Below are 19,705 nucleotides of genomic sequence, written 5' to 3'. Positions count from 1 at the left end.
ATGATATTAGTTCTGTTTATTATAGTCCCCATAATTCCCCCCTCCCCCAGGAACTGGGGGCTGAGCTATGAGTTCCTGAAATCCTTCATTAAGCTCCTTGTTGAATCAGCTTCCAATAAACCAGGTTGTGGAGTTATAGTGCATCATTCTTGGCTAAAGTCATGAGACTCCAGTATCCTCAATTCATAAGGAATTAGATTGTGATTATTTTATGAAAGAGTAGTGTGTCTGCAGAAGAAATATCTCCCTATCCCAGAGGATTTATTCCCATGACAAGGACCAAAAAAAGTAACACAGCTCTTGTACAAGTATATAGGTTCCTTTGTTAAAACAGAGGAGCTCAATTAGTCAAGGTGGCAGCAGCTTAAGAAACACACTTAACTAGTCCAGTATAGATCAGCATGATAGCCTATGTCTTGTCCCAGGTAGACAGAGTTCGTTCCACTATTTCCAAATTCTCATCTCATCTCATCTTTTGAGTCATGTTTGGAAAGATGGAAGAGAAACTGTGGTCTGGCTGCACACTAAAGTAACTACAGGTCAACTTCAACATGTGCAGATGCCACTGAAGATTTACTGGCCATGTGTTCAGCAACATTGCCACACTTCCTTTACATACTCAGCTAGCCATGCCGCTCCAAAGCTGAAGGCTGTTTGCTCAACTGTCTCCTGGGTGATACAAAAACAAACTAGCTCAGGATCTTCTCAAGCTCAAGAGCCATATTCTGCAATAACCATAAGGAAAAGCATTTCAGATTGTTGAATTTTAAGGATTTGGTTGGAGAATCCTGTCTGCCAGCCAAAGGAAATTTGTAAAGGTGGATCAATGCATAGTCTGAATTTGGGAAAATCTATGAGAATAAAGGTAGTCCTTGATTTACAATCATAACCGAACCGGCCTGTTATGGTCATAAATTGTGACTGTCATGAAGTGGGTCATTACATGATCAAACCTTATTTTACAAACTTTTTTGTGGTAGTTGTTTAGAGAATGTGGCAGTCATAAAGCAAATGTGGAAGCAGTTAAGCAAACCCACTGGGGGTTGGAAACCAGAAGCAAAGGCAGGTTTCCAGAGGAAAAATGTCATAAATTCCAGCCACATGACTGTAATAGCTGTAAATATGGGCTGGTTGCCAAGTGCCCAAAATGTGGTCATGTAACGGGAAGGTGGGGGGGGCACTGATAGGAGTGCAGACATTGTAACTTCAAAACTGAGTTCTAAGTAGCTTTTGGGAAGTCCACTGTAATCTTTAATAGTTGCTAAAAGTGACCAGTCAAGGACTATCTGTAAGATTAAAAAAATTGGAAAAGAAACAAAACACAATATTCTGAAGGACATTTTACAACAGTCACAAAATTAGCAATTAGAATCAGACTACATTCTGTCTTTTTAAGTTCAAACATTCTCAAAGATCCATCTCATCCTTTTTTTTTAACCATTACCATTTGGCAGATGGTACAGGATAATAAAAACAAGGACAAATAGGCTGAAAAACAGCTTGTATCCCAGGGCAGTAACTCTATTGAATTCTACTGTATAGTGCAAAATTAATGCAATATCAGGGTTTTTCAATTGAATGTATAGAATGTGAAGGATGTGTGTTTGTGTTTATTTTCATAGCCATTATGTACACCCAAAGATGGTATTTAATTTTGTTGTACCAGGTGCAATGACAATAAAGTAAACTAAACTAAACTTAAGTGTCCATGATTTCCAAATTTTCCACTTTGCATTCCTTACACAAATTTCTATTCACACTGATGATATCAGAGGTATGAATGAATATCCACTTGTTTTCTTTTATTCCCAAAATGATGTTGGTAAAAAGAGGAATGGGATGAGAGGAATATAACATGGCAAGGAACACTGGTTTTTCCCTTAACTAATGATGTATCTCGTGGAAGAAGGGGAGTTTCATCAGAAAACAATATGATCAATTCCTTCCTCCTTTAATAGAGGCTGTGGTCAAATTCACAGAGGTTTGTAGCAAAAAGAAAAGTAAAATTTGGAAATCTCTAATGTGACAGTTACAGCGATATTCATTTTAATCTCGGGATGAAAAAAACACTAGAAGTGATGATGAGAAATAAATCTTGTGACACTGAACCAGCCTTCCATAATCTGAAATAATCTAGATCAGGGCTGTCAAACTCCTGGCCCATGGGCCAGATGTGTCACATGCTGGCCATGTCCACACCCGGTTTAGCAAAGGAGAAAAAAGTCCTGATACATCACGTGACATCGCTGTGATGACATGAGTTTGATGCCCCAATCTAGATTTTTAGGTTACAACTCCCAGTGCCAAGAGCCATGGATCTTGGAAAAGGAAGTTCAGAATTCTTGGAGATCACCAAACCTGAGAGAAAGGTGTCCGTAAAACTGCAATATTTATCTCATGAGCAAGTTAAGAAACAGACAGCATATGGTGGGATTAGCTTTAACCCAGAATCTCAAATTATGGATCATTGTGCCCTAACAATAATGGCCCATTGGGAATTGCTAGTTGCTAATGAGAACCAAACATTTGGCCAATATACTAGTTGCCAAATAAACTTAACCAAATTCAAAACTATTAGAAGAAATAGAATATAGAACATACCGGTATTGGCTTATATTTTCAGACACATTAATGACAGCTATCAACACAAGGGAAGAGAAAGGAAGTGTTCCCAACTGTGAATATAAATCGATAAACAAATTTTTTAAAAACAGGGAGTTTCACTATTGTGAAGTACATATTTTGTATCCTATAATGTATATTAGAGACAATTGGATATATATTAAAGGATAGTGGTGGCATTCAATATATTTCTGAATCCTTGCTTGATTTGTATATATCAATAGAAAAATATTTGTCAGGGTTAAATTATTTTGGTTCTCTGACCTTGGTTGTTTTCTTGTAGACACTTAATTACCAACTAGGTAATATTATTGGTGTACAGACTGGAATAGGCTCTCTGTTTATATACTAGTGGCTTGTTGATGGGAGTTCCTGGATTGGATTGCTGTTTACTGTTTGTCTGAGTTGGTAGTTCATTCATTGGGATATTGTTTACTGTTTTATTATTGGCCTAATCTTGGAGTTAATCTCTGCTTCTGTGGGTGTTGATTGCTGGTGAGAAGAGAAGTTAGCTCTGTGTTTATATACTAGTGGCTTGTTGATGAGAGTTCTTTGATTGGACTGCCTTTTGTTTCATTTTTAACTTTTTGATTGTCTCTTTTGAATGATTTGTATTTCTATGTGCCTGTTTGATTCGTCTGAATATCAGGCTTCCAGGAATTCTGTAGCATTTTTCAACTTAGCTTGGTCTAGGATGTTCACAGTTTCCCAGCTGATTTTATATTGAGGTTAAAGTCAGTTACATAGCCAACTTGCCAGGGCCAACGCATCATATGCCATAGCCAACTCACTGCTGGACAACTCACCATAGCCAGCTTGGGACAACTTGCCACAGGACAAGTGTTACACTAATATTAAAGAAACAGTGGAAAGAGGGACAAAATTAAATGTGAATGATTAAAAATTAAAATAATTTTAAATAATTAAATTGTTGAATTATCTCACAGTGAGTTATCCTGTGGCGAATTGGCCATGTTGAGTTGTCCCGCAATGAGTTGGACGGTGAGTTGGCTGCAATGAATTGGCTGTGGCGAGTTGGCTGTGATGAGTTGGCTGAGGCAAATTGTCCCATTCCGCACTTCAAGAAATGCTGCCATATAAACTGGAGCACTGCTGATTTACAGTTAGGGTACTTTTTTGAAAGTTGCATAAAAAGTATACATGTGGCTCCCAAGTTTGTTTTATTATCCAGGGAGATCTATTGTAATTAAAACAATCTAATACTCTCTACTTTAAATGTTAACTAAGTAATTTGTCACATGTTTTCATAGACTGTAGCTCATTTCGTCAATATCCAGTCATCCAATTAGAGATATATACTTGTCTCTCAGGATAGTTCATGGATCTGGGGATGTAATCAACTACATTTGTTAATCTTCATCATGCCACAGGATTCTTGGCTCTTTGCATGTGGGAGGAAATTAAGAAGCCACTCTTGGAATGTCCTACACGTAGAGAGTAGGCCAAACATATACAGTACAGAGAGAGAGTAGGCAGGCTATCCATCCATCCATCCATCCATCCATCTTTCTACAGTGTCTGTCTGCCTGTCTATCTATCTATCTATCTATCTATCTATCTATCTATCTATCTATCTATCTATCTATCTATCATCTATCTATCTATCTATCTATCTATCTATCTATCTATCTATCTATCTATCTATCTATCATCTATCCCTGCCTGCCTGCCTGCCTGCCTGCCTATCTATCTATCTATCTATCTATCTATCTATCTATCTATCTATCTATCTATCTATCTATCTATCTATCTATCTATCTACCCATATATACATCTAAAGTGTCTGCCTGCCTGCCTACCTGCCTCCTTATCTACCTACCTGTTTATCTATCTCTATCTCTATCTCTATCTCTGTCTCTATCTCTATCTCTATCTCTATCTCTATCTCTATCTCTATCTGTCTGTCTGTCTGTCTGTCTGTCTGTCTATCTCTATCATCTATCTATCCATTTATCTCTATCTATCTATCTATCTATCTATCTATCTATCTATCTATCTATCTATCTATCTATCCATACATACATCTACAGTCTTGCTTGCCTGCCTGCCTGCCTGCCTCCCTACCTATCTACCTACCTACCTACCTGTCTATCTGTCTATCTATCTATCTATCTATCTATCTATCTATCTATCTATCTATCTATCTATCTATCTACCCATACATACATCTTGCCTGCTTGCCTGCCTGCCTGCCTACCTGCCTATCTATCTATCTATCTATCTATCTATCTATCTATCTATCTATCTATCTATCTATCTATCTATCTATCGTATTTGGCTTTAGTCAGGGGTGTGATGCAAATCTTTTTACTTCCAGTTCAGTAGGCATGGCTAGGTGGGAGTGGCTAGGTGGGTGTGGCCACGTGACTGGATGGGCATGGCTTCTTTTTTTTTCCAGCACACCTCCACGCTCCATTTTTGTTGGCCTTTTGGGCCTCAGGGAAGCCTCCTAGGAGGCTGATTTTGCTCCCAGGAGGCTTCCCTGAGATCCAGGAGGCAAAAAAATGGTGTGCAGGGGGCCCATGTAGAACCCTGCCTTGCACTCCCATTTTTGCCTCCTGGGCCTCAGGGAAGCCTCCTGGGCGAAGCAGTAAGACAGCAAGGGGGATCCCAGCACAGCAAGGGGATCCCAGCTGATCTTTGGAATAGCTGATCATCAGGAGAGAAAAAAAAAGAAATACTTACTGTAAGGAGTGACTGAGTAGGGTGGGGTGGGGGAGAATTTAGTCAACGATGTCGCACATGATGTCACACATGCACGGTAAGGACAGACTGGGTGTGGAGGGGAGAGGCAGGTGTAGAGGGGCGGCACCAGCCTGGTGCACAATTTGCCAGTTCTCCGAATGGTGCAGAATCGTAACAACCAGTTTACCAAACCGGTCCGAACTGGTAGAATCCCACTCCTGGCTTTACTGTTTTATTATCCCAATTAAGAGGGAAGAAAAGGCACAGAGATGTTGAGAGCTAGCTAAATATTTTAAAAAAGCTTTTCCTAGTCTAGGAATTTCAACCAATTGAGAATATTAGAAGTTATATATCGTGACTCGTTAGGAGAGTATCTCATGATAGAAGAGGCTTCAGACCTAACACTTGCACCTGCCCTTGCTTATTTGTGTATAACAAATCAAATATTACAAAAATACAGCCAAGTAACAGCACATGGCTATCCTAGCAGATACACTTACTATACTTTGGAAAAGTGTAACGTAGAGTTCATAAAAATGTACTCTACAGTACAGCTTTTATCAATTGCTTGGTTTCATAATGCATCTTCTATATTTAGCCTTGATTTTATCACTGTCTAACTGACATTTTACTTAAGAAAGAGCAAAAAAATATCTTAGGTGATTGATTGATCTGTCTACCCAGTATTTTTTTTTATTTATTCTGATTTGCACCTTCAAAGAACCAGAGGTCTTTACTGGGTGTATTCTGGATCAGGTCAAAGGCCCATCTAATAAGACACTTTGCATCAAATAACAGATAATTGAATATATTAAGAAAGCTTTCAAGAGAATGATAATTTTCTTCTACTGATGCTCTTCACTAGCTTGATTTTATATTCAGGCAGTACCATACAGCTATCGAAACTAGTATCTACTAATGGTCTCTAGTTCTTTTTTAAATCCACTAAATTGGTGACATCAGGCTTGATGGCAGTAAAATATATAATTTAACCATGCATGCAAGTTCCATGCTCTCTTTCCTTTTGATGAGAAGTATTGTATTTCCATTTAAATGATAGTAATTATTCCTACATTTCTATTTGTATAAAACCAAACTGTATATTCATAATGGGTACATAATACTCCTCCATCTTATTCCAGCTGTCCTTTGCCACAAAAATGCTGGAATCCAGTTTGAAGTGGGTAATATGGACATTGTAGAAATTCACACCAGAACCACACCACATCACTCTAAATTGTGACTTGAGTGCCATGTTTCTTTAAGGATAAGAGTGACGGGTTTAAACACATTTTCAAAAAATATCAATGAAAAATGTAATATCTACTATGACCACAAACATCTACTCTAATATGAATTTCATCACATAAGTAATATTTTCAGATTATTCTATATTTGCTAATTAACATATAATAAACCTATGGATGGAAAAAAATGCAGAAAGCAATTTGACAGGCCTCAATGCTTGGTAGATCAGATTTAAGAAAAATACCAACCTTGTTTGCAACATACTAATGTAATTTACAATTACCTTTGTTCATAAACAGTATTTATGATCATGCATGCCACCCACAGTTTCTAGGAGTTAGGCAGTCTATGAATTTAATTTAGAACCAAGCACGTGAATAAAAACTAAGGCCACACTTAGTATTTCTTGCTTTATTATTTCATAAACTTCTTCCATCTCATATCCCGAATGGGAATTTTCCAGATGCATTTAAACCCATGATGGTGAAAGAATGGCATGCGTGCAGGAAGTGGCTCACAGAACCATCTCTCCGGGCACTCCAGCTACCACCCGTTGCTCTTCTGTGTTCCAGTGCACATGCGCACTGGCCAGCTAGTCTTCACGCACATATGCACGCCAGAAACCGGAAGACCAGATGGTTGGCCCACATACATGCGCCAGGGAGCTGCTCTTCTGATTTCCGGTGCTCTTCCGCGCCTGCATGCTCCCGTTTCGGCACTCAGTGCCAAAAAGAGTTGCCAACACTGGCTGAGACTGCAAATCCCAGGATATCTTAAAATTCACTAGCTAGAATGATGCGTCTCTGGATCTCTGGGGCCATAACTTTTTAATGCCCAAGTAATATGAAAAACCCATGCCAAATGTAAATGGCCTTATTTCAGTTACACTCGTGATTATTACAAAATCATTATTTGTTTTGTTTTATTGATGAATGGTGTTTGTTTTTTGATATGGTAATAGTCTACTCCCTGTAATGTTAGTCTTCTTCACATATTATAATTTCATTTCATATGTAATCCTTGTAACCAGTTAGATTCTGTACCGTGTTGTATGACCATTTACAGCCTCTAACACTAGAGACTCTAAGTAATTGCTAAATCCATAAGCCAGTTTATCCACCTTCACGTATCATGAGTTATAAATATGTAATGGATAGCCAAAGATTCTAAGGCTATATTTTTTATCTCCCTCCCACAACTCTTTTAATTATATTTCCCCAAAACTGATAGTATGATTTCTTGCCATTTTCACATAGGAAAATATGAAACATAACCTCCAATTTTAATTTATGTACATTATCTCAAGAAAGAATTAATGGGATTTTCAAGTGCTGCTATGAATTTAGAGTACAGGTATTCCTCGACATATGACCACAAGCCCAAAATTTCTGTCACTAAGTGAGACAGCTATTAAGTGAGTTTTGTCACATTTTACGACCTTTCTTGCCACAGTTAAATGAATCCCTGCAGTTGTTAAGTTAGCCACGTGGTTGCTCAGTGTATCTGTCTTCCCCGTTGATTCTGATTGTCAGAAGGTCGCAAAAGGTGGATCTTATGACCCTGGGACACTGCAACCATCATGAGTCGGTTGTGAAGCATCTGAATTTTGATCACATGACTATGGGATGCTGCAACTATCTTAATGAGAAAAACTAAGTCTAAAAACTAAAAAATAAAATAAAAAAGTCATTTTTCTGATGATGTTATAACTTCAAACAATCACTAAATGAACTGCTGCAAGTGAAGGACTACATGTATTAGCAGCTGTAGCAGCAATGAAATATTAAGCATTACTTATTTATTTTTATTATAGAATTTCATTTTTCAGGTAGCTGAAGCCATGTCTTAGAGAGTCAAGAATTCATGATAACCATGGGCTTCTCCCAAGTCATTTTGCGTTTGACACATAGATGGATGGTTTTTCACTCCTAAGCAGTTGTGATATCTGCATGTGGGTTGTAACCATCATCTCCCATATGTTGCAGTCATTCACTTCTTCCCCACGTGATCCATTTAGATGATTTGCTCCAAACACTTTATGGATCCATCTAGTTTTCAGCAAGCGTTTTGAGATTTCTCTGACAATCTTGTAGATGATTCAGTTGAGGGTCTTGTCATTGCTTGTATGAAGCATAATTCAGGTCCTTCGTAAAACTACTCCCAAGTAATGTTTCTTTTCCAGCTGATTCTAGATGGTTCCTTGATTTTCTGAAGAGCTTCAGAAAATGAAGCTATAGAAGCGATGCCTTCAATGCAGGTTGAAAATGACTGAATTTGACACAGCATATGTGCATGTTCAAATTCAGGCCTACTCTAAAATGATAAGGGTAGCAAAGACTCTTTCAGTATTTCTTCCACCTTATTGTGGCCAATTCTCTTTTGAGTAGGGATTTATTTGTTTATTTGTGTATAAATTTTATTTGCTGCCCATCTCATATTTGACTCTGGGTAGCTTACAACATAAAAAAAACACTGAAAAATGTCAAAAACATTAAAAACACAGTAAGTAAAGACATTAACAGATAAACAGGGAGGCAAAGTGGCCAAGAAGGAATCTGGACACACAGGAGGTGGGGAGGTGGGATTAGATTTTAATCGATCAACCACATCCAGTATGAAGCTCCCCCACTGAATCCCAAGCCAACTGACAAAGCCAGGTCTTAAAGCTCTTTCAAAACATTAGGGAGGGTAGGAGCCAATCTCACCTCAGGGGGTGAGATGTTCCAGAGAGCGGGAACCATAGCAGAGAAGTCTCTTCTCTTGGATCCCACCAGTCAAAACTCCTTGGCTGAGAATCTACAGTATACCCCTCTGCCAGAATCAATGGGGCAGGCCAGTCTCATCAGTATGGGACGGTTCCTCAAGGGTTACTCTATTGACTTTACCACTGTGAACATTTTGCCTGACACTTTGACTGGTAAAGTTATTCAAATGTACTCTGATCTGCACTTCACTTGAATGGAACCTTGTAGAGGGATTCTCTTGCCAAGTTATCTGGACTTCCTTTTGACTTGTTACTTCCAAAGAAGTGGGTAAGACTTGGTAGATTGTCTTTGATCTTGTATCCTTGCCCTTAATTTCAGACAGATCTCTCTCACTCCCCCCCTCTCTTTCTCCATTTCCCTCTCTCTCCCTTCCTCTTTCTTTCTCCCTCTCCCCCTCTCCCTCTCCATCTCCCTCTCTCTTTCTGTGGTTGGGTGTATATAGAATGGAACAACTCACCATGGACAACTCACCATGGACAACTTGTTGTGGGACAATTTAATATTATACAATTTAATAATTCAATTTATTTAAAGTAATTAAAATTATTTTAATTTTTGTCATTCATATTTCTTTTTGTTCCTCCCGTGGCATCTTTTAATGATTCTATTCCATCATTTCTTTGATGTTAGTGTAATTCTTGTCCTGCAACGCATTGTCGTCTGGCGAGTTGGCCACAGAGAGTTGGTTATGCTGAGTTGGCTGTGGCAAGTTGTCCTAGACTTGTGTGTCCTCCTTGACTTGCTAGTGGAGGCTGTAGACAATATCGGCTTGTGGTCTTACTTGAGAGGGGAGAACTGGACTAACACAGCTCCCATTCTCATGACCACCAACTAGACTAGTATTGATGAACCTTTTTGGCACCAAGTGCCAAAACGGGAGCACGCACACACACAGGAGTGCTGGAAACCAGAAAAGCAGCTCCCTGGCATGCGCATACATACCAACCAGCTGGTCTTCCCAGTGCATATCTGGTGCACATATGCGTGCAAAGACCAGCTGGCCAGCACGCATGTATGCCAGAACCCAGAAGAGCAATGAGTAACACTGGCATGCCTGGAGAGATGGCTCTGCATGTCATTTCCGGCATGCATGCCATAGGTTCACCATCACAGAACTAGATTAATATTGTGGTGGAAAAAACAGGAGGGTATTCTCATTTGGAGCAAATTAGGTGGTTCAAAGCCAAAAGCATTATTTTCCTGTAGCAGTCCACTTCTCTCCAATATATTAGCCTTCCTGAAGAACAGAACTTTTTAAGACTTTTGTGACCAGACACTATGTTATTGTTTTATGTATTGTTTTAATGTATTTATGATATTTTTCTTTGATTACTGTGCTTTATTATTGTGAATTGCCAAGAGTCATATAATTGCAGTGAGATGTAAATTGGATGGTAGATAGATAGATAGATAGATAGATAGATAGATAGATAGATAGATAGATAGATAGATAGATAGATAGATAGATACAGAGATAAAGATATAAACAGACAGACAGACACCCTTCTTGTCACAAGAAGCTTCCATGTGACTCTCCAGAAAGCCCAGAAATTAAGTAGCAGCACTTGACCTCTGAAAATTTGCCCTCCCATCAGCTTTGAAATAAACATGTTTAACAACAAGAGAAATGGAACAAAACAAACTCAGAACTTCATATCACTTTCATCCAAAACAAACTCATAACTTCACATCGCTGTTAAATACATTTAACAGAAATTTATTTTTTTACAGTAACTGATTCAGGAATTAGAACTTCAAGAAATTGATACAAATACATTTTGCATACGAAGACATTTAAATATAAAAACTAAACCATGATGTTGTTAATCGCTCTATTTATAACATACATAGTATGCCTCTTTTTTAAAAAAAATAGCTTAATAAACCATTAAACTGTTTTATAAAAGTTAATATATTCATCCCATAGGATGTACAAAGCTTTGTTCTTGAACTAGTTTTACTATCATTCAAAACATTTGTTTTAAATGCACTCAAATCTTCAAAAATAAAAGGAGGTATTCTTTCCATAGGAACATAAAATAATTGTAACACCTAACTACATGTCTATTTTTAACACATAGTTCTTAAATTAAATTAAGCTCACCTTCATGAGTCATTTACACAATATGTTAACATTCAAACAGCCTATGATTGCAGTTACTAAGTCTTTGTGTAATTTACATTCACATGACAGAGTTTATCTCAAGATCTGGCACAGTTCCCATTCATGTCAAAGAACTATTGTGTTGGAAAATACTTTCAGCCAGCGTGGGGAGAAGGCGTTTTGACAATCCCTGTCTAGCAGCTTGATAATTAAAAACTTAAACAGAAGATGCAACTCAAGTCACAATAGGGGTTTCCTTCCCTCAAAACCAGTAGATATACATGAATTAAATTATACATATTCATTAGGAAACTAGGTGACTCTGAATTCAGTAATGTTTTCTTGGAAATGTTCTTAGCTTATGTACAGAATTCCTAAATTTGCCACACCCTCAGTTTGAAACAAAGGAGGTCAATTGCAACAGCACTGAGGAAGTATGATAAAAAAAAAATGAAGCCCCCAAATATTATTTTGAAAGAAGGTGCTTATCTCCCTTGATAATCAAAACAAACTAAACTAATGGTGGAGCATAAATATGCTCTTTTGCTCCAATATTACTTCATTCACTTCCCACCCCCCTCTCTCTATATATAACTTACTCCTTTCAGTTCCACATAAGAGACCACTAAATCTAGTCATAATCTAGTGTTGTTGGTCCACGGACAATATTAAAGTAGCCAGCTAATGCTCCAAGGTTTATATATAATGAGCGTTGTCTCCTCAGCAAATCCAATTCCTCAGTAATCCCAAGACATGAAGAATCTAACAAGAAAAAAATTAAAGGAAAAGGTATATTATGCACTAGAAAAGTAGTTTCAGAACAATTAACAATTAATTAAGACGGGTTTCTCCATCTCTGGAGATTGGTCAATTACTGTTTTAGGATGCATTAATTGGTTTTCCTTCACATTGCAAAGGGTTAGACTAATTTTATAGTTCCTTCCAACTCCATGGCTCTGTAATTCTATGGTTTATTAATTCCCCTCTTTCCTCTATAAATAAGTAGAGGAACTGTATACATAATAACGGCATCCAATTAAGATAACTTGAAAGGGGAAGATAAAGTTATGAGGAGTTTTACTCTTCTTACCTAAATATTAGCATCAATTAAATAGATGTTTGTTCCTTTAGCAAGCCTCAAAGTATTCTTCATTAAATCCCTCCTTGGCATCAATTAAATGTACAACGAGTTTGAGAAATAGTTCATTTTGTAACCCAATTAGGGATGAGTGCATTTCTAATGAAGTTTTATATCAAATAGGAAATAGAACTTTATGTGAGCTGATGCAGATTTGTCTTCTCTGTTAGAACAGGAATTGTTCCACAAATGAATACAGGGAAATCAAGAATGAAGTCCACTATTATTAAATAAAAATCATAGTGACTTTATATTGGCTAGGATAAAAGAACTGCACTGCTAAAAGGCTGGGAATAAAATTGATAAAAATAATGAAGTTCTAGGAAAATGAAGATACAGCAAACCAACTGCACTCAAGTATGTCTATTGTGATTCCCCGCCTCTTATAGCCTTTTAAAGAAAATAATCTAATATTCCAGATTCTGCAGAACATTATAAATAGTCAGTCCTTGGGCTTCAAATGGCAATCCAGATTTTAGGACTGCAAGTATGTGACTGCAGGAACACTGCAAATGGCCAGAATTCTGAAGAGCCAATGTAAGTTCCCACCATTCAGTCCTGTGGCAAGTTTGAATGATTGCTGAATGGATGATTGTAACCTGAGGACCACCTAGATTGCACAATTTCGGAAGCTCCAAAATACATGTTGAGTTTCCTAAATGCCAAGGTGAACTTGTCACAGAACTGATTTTGCAGAAATTACACACTTCATCGAAAGCCCTTTCAACTGAGAAGGATTCTCCCTTGCCCTTAAATATTGGTTTGGCTTGCTCTCAGGCTTTTATGAGCCATGATGGCACAGTGGTTAGAGTGCCGTTCAGGCTACTTCTGCTGATTGCCAGCTGCCTGAAATTTGGCAGTTCAAATCTCACCAGGCTCAACCTTCCATCCTTCCAAGATGGGTAAAATGAGGACCCAGATTGTTCAGGACAATATACTGACTCTGTAAACCATTTAGAGGGGTCTGTAAAGCACTGTGAAGTGGTACATAAGTCCAAGTGCTATTGCTATTGCTATGAAGAGGCTTGGGAAGTGCGTTGGTCTTTGCCATAAAGGCCAAAGTTATGTGGAAGTAGCTGAAGATAAGAGCAGACCGTACCTGAAATATTCTCAGAGAGTTCCAACTCATTCTTTTCCAGCAACCTTTTTCGTGCAAAAAGTGCTGAATCCAAACTCTGACAACGGGGCTGTTCCTCTCGTGATGGGTGCAAGGCTTCATGTTTGAGCAATTCTGTAGCCGAAAGTCTCTGGTTGGGATTCCTTTCAAGAGCTGCTTCCAACAACTGTCTCATATTAGCACTGCAATCCTCAGCAATGTCCTCAAGTGGCGGAGCTTGCTTATGGATCTACCAAAATAAATGTTTAAGAAAGGAAGGTTGTAACTTGATGCTTAAGAAGAGGCAGAGAAAAATTTCCCACTGTTGCACGAATATATGCATCTTGTAAAGTTACCGCTCTAGGAATTCCCTCTCCCTGATTCACAGGTTGGAAAATTGTCATTCTACTCCTGAGACAAAAAGCCAGAGGAATCCTGGAAGCAGAGCCAGTTTCACATTGAAACTTGCCCCTAAAACAGGTTCAAATTCAATCTAATGTCTACAATCCTAACTCAGAATATCCAAGGCAAGCAAAGAAAGATGCACAGCATTTGAAAATTCTAATTTGGGGAGCAAAAGGGAACGAAGATGGACATGTTATAAATTAGAAACAGATATTTTGGCTTAGGCTGGTATTGTCACTCCTGCAACAAAACACAACCTCCAAAGGCATAATTTGCCAGTTTTGCATCTGGAAATAGTTAAATTGGTTTCAAAGTGGGCCGGGGTTTTTATGTATGAAAGAAATCTATATAGGAATATTAAATATATTTTTAATGTTCTATTTCTGGTCCAATAAAGAAGAAATTGTCCAGAAAAATACTGCCTAATTTTAATCAGTTGAGCTTTGGGCCAATTCAAAACAGTACTGACAACTTTTATAGCTCTGGCTGGGCAAATTTAGGTTCTGTAAAGACAAGTAAGCTGAATCACTCAGAGCTGCTTGGTTTAAATTTATTTTCCGCTTGCAAATTTTTCAGCTTGCAGTTTTTATCTCCCTCCAACTCAGATCAACAAAATATCTTCATTCTCCAAATTGTTCCCATATCCACAATCTTGTGGCGATTTACTAAGTTTTACATAACGGGAATGCAAAAGGCCTGAAAGGTAGCACAGCAGCATATCAGCTTACTTCATAGATTGATATCCACAATGTTTTGTTTTCACTATATTTCATAGTTCAAACCTCATCCCAAATACCCAAAACCTCCCCTCTGACTTTAGTTTTCCGTGAATAAGAGTATTAACTCTGTACTGCTTGGTACATAATTATGGCACCACCATCTCAATTGTCTGCACTGCATACAGTAGAATAGCTATGCTTATCTCTAATTCAATGGAAACTTGGGCGTTCACAATCAACCAGTTGGGGAAGGTTCCACAGAGAAATTTAGATTGCATTGGTGTTCCTGAGAGAGGACTGCTTAATCCTTTTTCCTCTGCTACTTGATGCTAAGTTGTCTCTTCCCCTCTTGCTCAGGGTTGGACAAGCAGGTAATCACACATTTGGAAGGAATTTTGGAAGCCTTCAAGTTTGACTCCTTGCATATTTCAAGAAACCAAAAGCAACAATCCTTTCCACCACACCCAAACATACACATACACACATATATAAACACATCTCACCAAGAGAAGCATTCTTTAGATACTTATGGGAATAGAGGATGATAAGCACAAATATACTGCATGTAAAAGCGCTAATTACAATCCTTGTTTAAAGAAACAGGATGGGTACTTAAGATTCCAAACCTTGGGCTAAGAATTCAATGAGAACCAACACCTTCCTTTTGTAGCAGTTTGTGTTTTTGTTCTGGTCCTTGCCAGGTTCATTATGTGACCTAAATTGCAATGTTGTGTTTCTGTAAAGTGAAACTTCTATATTAAATGCAGAAGGTTGCAGACTGAATTTCTGTCTGGTCCACTGAACAGGTTCAGGATGGCAAACTCCTTGGGCCAGGGATGCAAAATACAGAAAATGTAAGTATCCTGACCTGGTCTTCAAAACTTCACTTTTTCGTTTACAATTTCCAAAACGGCTACTCATATGTGCATCATTTAGGCACCCATCATTTAAGACTGGGTGCATATGTGGTACACAGAAACAAAAGCATGGCTTTTCCAATGTGTCCTTGTTGATTGAGGGAAGTGAGAATGGGAGATAAAAGTAGAACTTGACTTACAACTGATTGAACCCAGAATTACATTTGTAAGTTGTTCCAGTTTTTAAGTGGATCACCATGTGACTGCACCCAATTTCTTGTGGGAGTTATAACATGAATAGGATGGTTGTTAGGCAGATCCATTATTCCAAATAAGTATTTTTTGCTGAAAACCAAGTTTGCAGCAAAAAAGATGATTAATCACAATCACAGAACCATGGAATGTTGCAAATGGCCATACATGCAGGCTGATTGCTGAGAACCCAAAAAACTAGCATGTGACTATAGGTGATGAGTAGCCCTCGGCAGATCCATTTTAACTTTGAACTGTTATTATTACTTATTATTTATTATTACCTTTATTGTCAGAGTACAACATGTGTACAATGAGTTTGGCTGAGCCTCCCTTCGTGCACCCACACACACACACACACAACTCACAGTGAGGACAGAAGTCCCTAACCCAGTCCCAATCTTAGTACACTATGTGACCTTATTGCACAATGCGCTGGCTCTGCAAGACTGTCATACTATGTTGACATGAAGTTATTTTCCATTCAGCAGTCTGACAGCCCACAGGTAGAAACTGTTCTTCAGCCTGTTGGTATGACTGGCTCTGCTTCTATATCTCCTACCCAATGATAGGAGAGTGAAGAAGTGCTGAAGAAGTGAGTCATCCCTGAGGATTTTCCTCACTCTTCTAAGGCAGTGAGCCCTAGCAATGTCATCTAGTGGTATCAGGTTACCCTTGGCCAAAAAGTATTCTATTCAGTCCGGCTACAGTCCACAATGTCTTGTGCTGTGCTCACCGCCCTCTGTAATGTCTTTCTATCCACAGCTGTCAAGCCAGCATACCACATCGTAATGCAATATGTAAGGATGCTTTCTATTGTGGACCGGTAAAAGGAGGTCATCAGTCGTTCCACTTTATTCTTTCGCAAGACTCTAAGGAAATGGAGTCTCTGTTGGGCCTTTCTGGCCAACTAGGTTGTGTTGATTTTCCAGGTAAGATCTGTTGCTAAACAACCAGTCAAAAGTTGAGAATCACCTCTACCCCACGGCATCAACCTATCAGTTGCTTTATATTTTAATAATTGGTATATTATTTACATTAACTACAGTTACTATTTGATATACTTAAAATATTGATAATATGATGATTATTATGTATCATATGTTGCTGTCTAAGCCCATTCAGAAGTAATAAGCTTATAATAAACAACAAGCAATGTAGTTGCCAACTCATTTTGCCTCATTTTTTTATTTAGGATTAGGGTTAATGAATGCGAATCTAAAAGAAAAGAAAGTATATTCCCTACATATACCCTAGATTATCAATGAGTTCTACCATATTATGTTTTTCTTCCAGTTCTGCTGCTAAACACACCCCAAATGGCACCAAGAGCAAATCAACATAGTTCAATTTCTAAAAAAAAATAATCACCTTTACAAAACCAAGAGGTTTTATCCAATTACCTAACCCAGTGTTTTTCAACCTCGCTAAGTTGATGGACTTCAGCTCCCAGAATTCCCCAGCCAAGAGGATTAACTAGGGAATTCTGGGAGTTGAAGTCAATGCATCTTAAAGTTGTCAAAGTTGAAAAACACTGTCCTAATCACTGCACTACTATAAAGATTACAGAAACAGGTGGTCAACTTGCAGCTGAACACCTATTGAACAAACGATTAAATAAACTTACTATGTAGAGATAGGAGGGATATGCTGCACGAGGATATCGACTGACCCATGGTGGGATGCCGGTTTGCATGTGGATGATGGTTGCTCCTAGACTGTAGATGTCAGCTTTTGTACTGTGGCCTCGGCAGAGAATCACTTCTGGACTCATGTAAATCTGCAAATAAAATAAAAAATAGAGTTTGGCTGTACTAAGAATTAGAATAGATTAATAAACTAGAAATAGGGGGGATATTTAAAGTGAATGTTAGAGGTTAAGATCAGATTTTGAAAAAGGATGGTATCAGGTACGCTCAAGAATAATGTCATTACTGTTAGAAGGATATAGCAAATATTGAAAAATTGAAAAATGAAGGACTATGTGCTGATACAAATATGTATAATAACATGAGAACTACATCAGTTGGATTGATGTAGTAATTTTTTTTGTATCAATATTATTTTTGTATCAAAATGAATGACACCAAGACCCCACACTGTCCAATTATATTGATGTATATTAAAAAAAACTTCACTACAAAAAAAAAGAAAAGAAAAGAAAGAAAATTAGTTTTTGTGACAACTTTACTCTAGAATCATCTTTAAAGCCAAGTAGAAGACAGGCAGGAATAGCTAACACCCAAGAAGATAGGCTCAAGATCGAGATGGCTCTTGACAGACTAGAACACCGGGCCATATCTAACAAAATGAAATTCAATATAGAGAAAAGTAAAATCCTATACTTAGGCAAGAAAAACCAAAAGTACACATATAGACTGGGTGAAACCAGGCTCAATAGCAGTAACTGGGAGTGTGATTTTGGAGTCTTAGTGGACAACCAGCTAAATATGAGCCAGCAGTGTGCAGCAGCCGCCAAAAAATCTAATGCAATCCTAAGTTGCATTAAAGATACAATCAAGATCAAGGGAGGTACTAATACCACTCTATAAAGCCTTAGTAAGACCACACCTAGAGTACTACATCCAGTTTTGGTCACCACATTATAAAAAAGATGTTGAGACTCTAGAAAAAGTACAGAGAAGAGCAACCAGGATGATTAGGGGACTGGAGACTAAAGCATATGAAGAAAGGTTACAGGAATTGGGCATGACTAGTCTAGTGAAGAGAAGGACCGGGGAGACAGGATAGCAGTGTTCCAATATTTGAGGGGCTGCCACAGGGAGGAAGCAGTTAAGCTATTTTCTAAAGCACCTGTAGGCCAGACAAGGAATAATGGATGGAAACTGAACAAGAAGAGATTTAACCTGGAAATAAGGAGAAACTTTCTGACAGTGAGAACAATCAACCAATGGAACAGCTTGCCCTCGGAAATTGTGGGAGCTTCATCACTTGAGAGTTTCAAGATTGGACTGCCATTGTCAGAAATGGTACAGGGTCTCCCGCTTGGGCAGGGGGTTGGACTAGATGGCCTATAAGGTCTCTTCCAATTCTAATTATCTGTTATCTGTTTGGCACAGAAGGTTTAAAAATAATTGCATTTTTCACTGATCTCATTGAAAAACTTGAGCTTTTGCTCAAAGAAACAGGAAAATTATTGGTGCCAATTTTAACTGCCCATTTTGATGCAGTGGTGCATTGTGAACAACTAACGAACAGCAAGAAATCATAATAGACCATCCCATTTAAGATATATCAAAGATTTATATTGATAATAATGACTATATTTGTAGGAAGACTTGCTTCTGTTTGAACTTATCTAGATATAAAAAACTCTTCATTAGTGTTTTCTGTTTCCCCTTACCATTAGAAAAAAAGGATTCTAGTGCAATTCTATCTCATGAGAATGTTTAGCCAATATCGATCTTGATAAATTCTAAATGACATGTCAAAGCTGTTTAACCACATTATGGTGGTGATTTTACTAATGAATAATAAATTGCACGAGGGGACAGAGAAGGGGAACTCCATGGCAGACATTCTTATTATCCTGTGCTCCATCTCATTCTTCTGCAATTACTATGATACATATGGGGCTATCCTCTCATGGACAATCATTACCTCTGTTCCTCGAAGTTCTTTAGGATAATAAACATCTTCTGTCATTTGAACGCTAAGTCCAAAATCCACTAAAACAGCTTTGGTTGACATGAAAACAATGTTGCTTGCTAGAAATTAAAGGAACAAATGAGGATTAGGCTAAGGAACAAACGTCCATGTTTAGTTTAACACA

At 38.0% G+C, this 19,705-nt stretch overlaps 1 protein-coding gene across 9 annotated transcripts in view; it reads right to left on the bottom strand.

Moving 5' to 3' along the window:
- Positions 1-11,042: 11,042 nt before the first annotated feature.
- MAP3K8 (mitogen-activated protein kinase kinase kinase 8) overlaps positions 11,043-19,705 on the bottom strand; it is a 31,592-nt gene continuing 22,929 nt past the window's right edge. For all 9 annotated transcript variants that reach the window (XM_026710061.2, XM_087916457.1, XM_087916454.1 and 6 more), the window contains 4 exons: positions 19,534-19,640; positions 17,540-17,692; positions 13,683-13,929; positions 11,043-12,207 (listed from right to left, as the gene is read on the bottom strand). In XM_026710061.2, coding sequence (XP_026565846.1) covers positions 12,077-12,207; positions 13,683-13,929; positions 17,540-17,692; positions 19,534-19,640 — 638 coding nt within the window. In that variant the 3' untranslated portion in view covers positions 11,043-12,076. The remainder of the gene's footprint in view (positions 12,208-13,682; positions 13,930-17,539; positions 17,693-19,533; positions 19,641-19,705) is intronic.

The sequence above is a fragment of the Pseudonaja textilis genome, chromosome Z (genome assembly GCF_049901715.1).
Source record: "Pseudonaja textilis isolate UNSWEBS1 chromosome Z, rPseTex1.2, whole genome shotgun sequence".
Lineage (NCBI taxonomy): Eukaryota > Metazoa > Chordata > Lepidosauria > Squamata > Elapidae > Pseudonaja > Pseudonaja textilis.
Note: the sequence above shows the minus strand (reverse complement) of the source record. Positions and strands in the feature narration are given on the sequence as shown.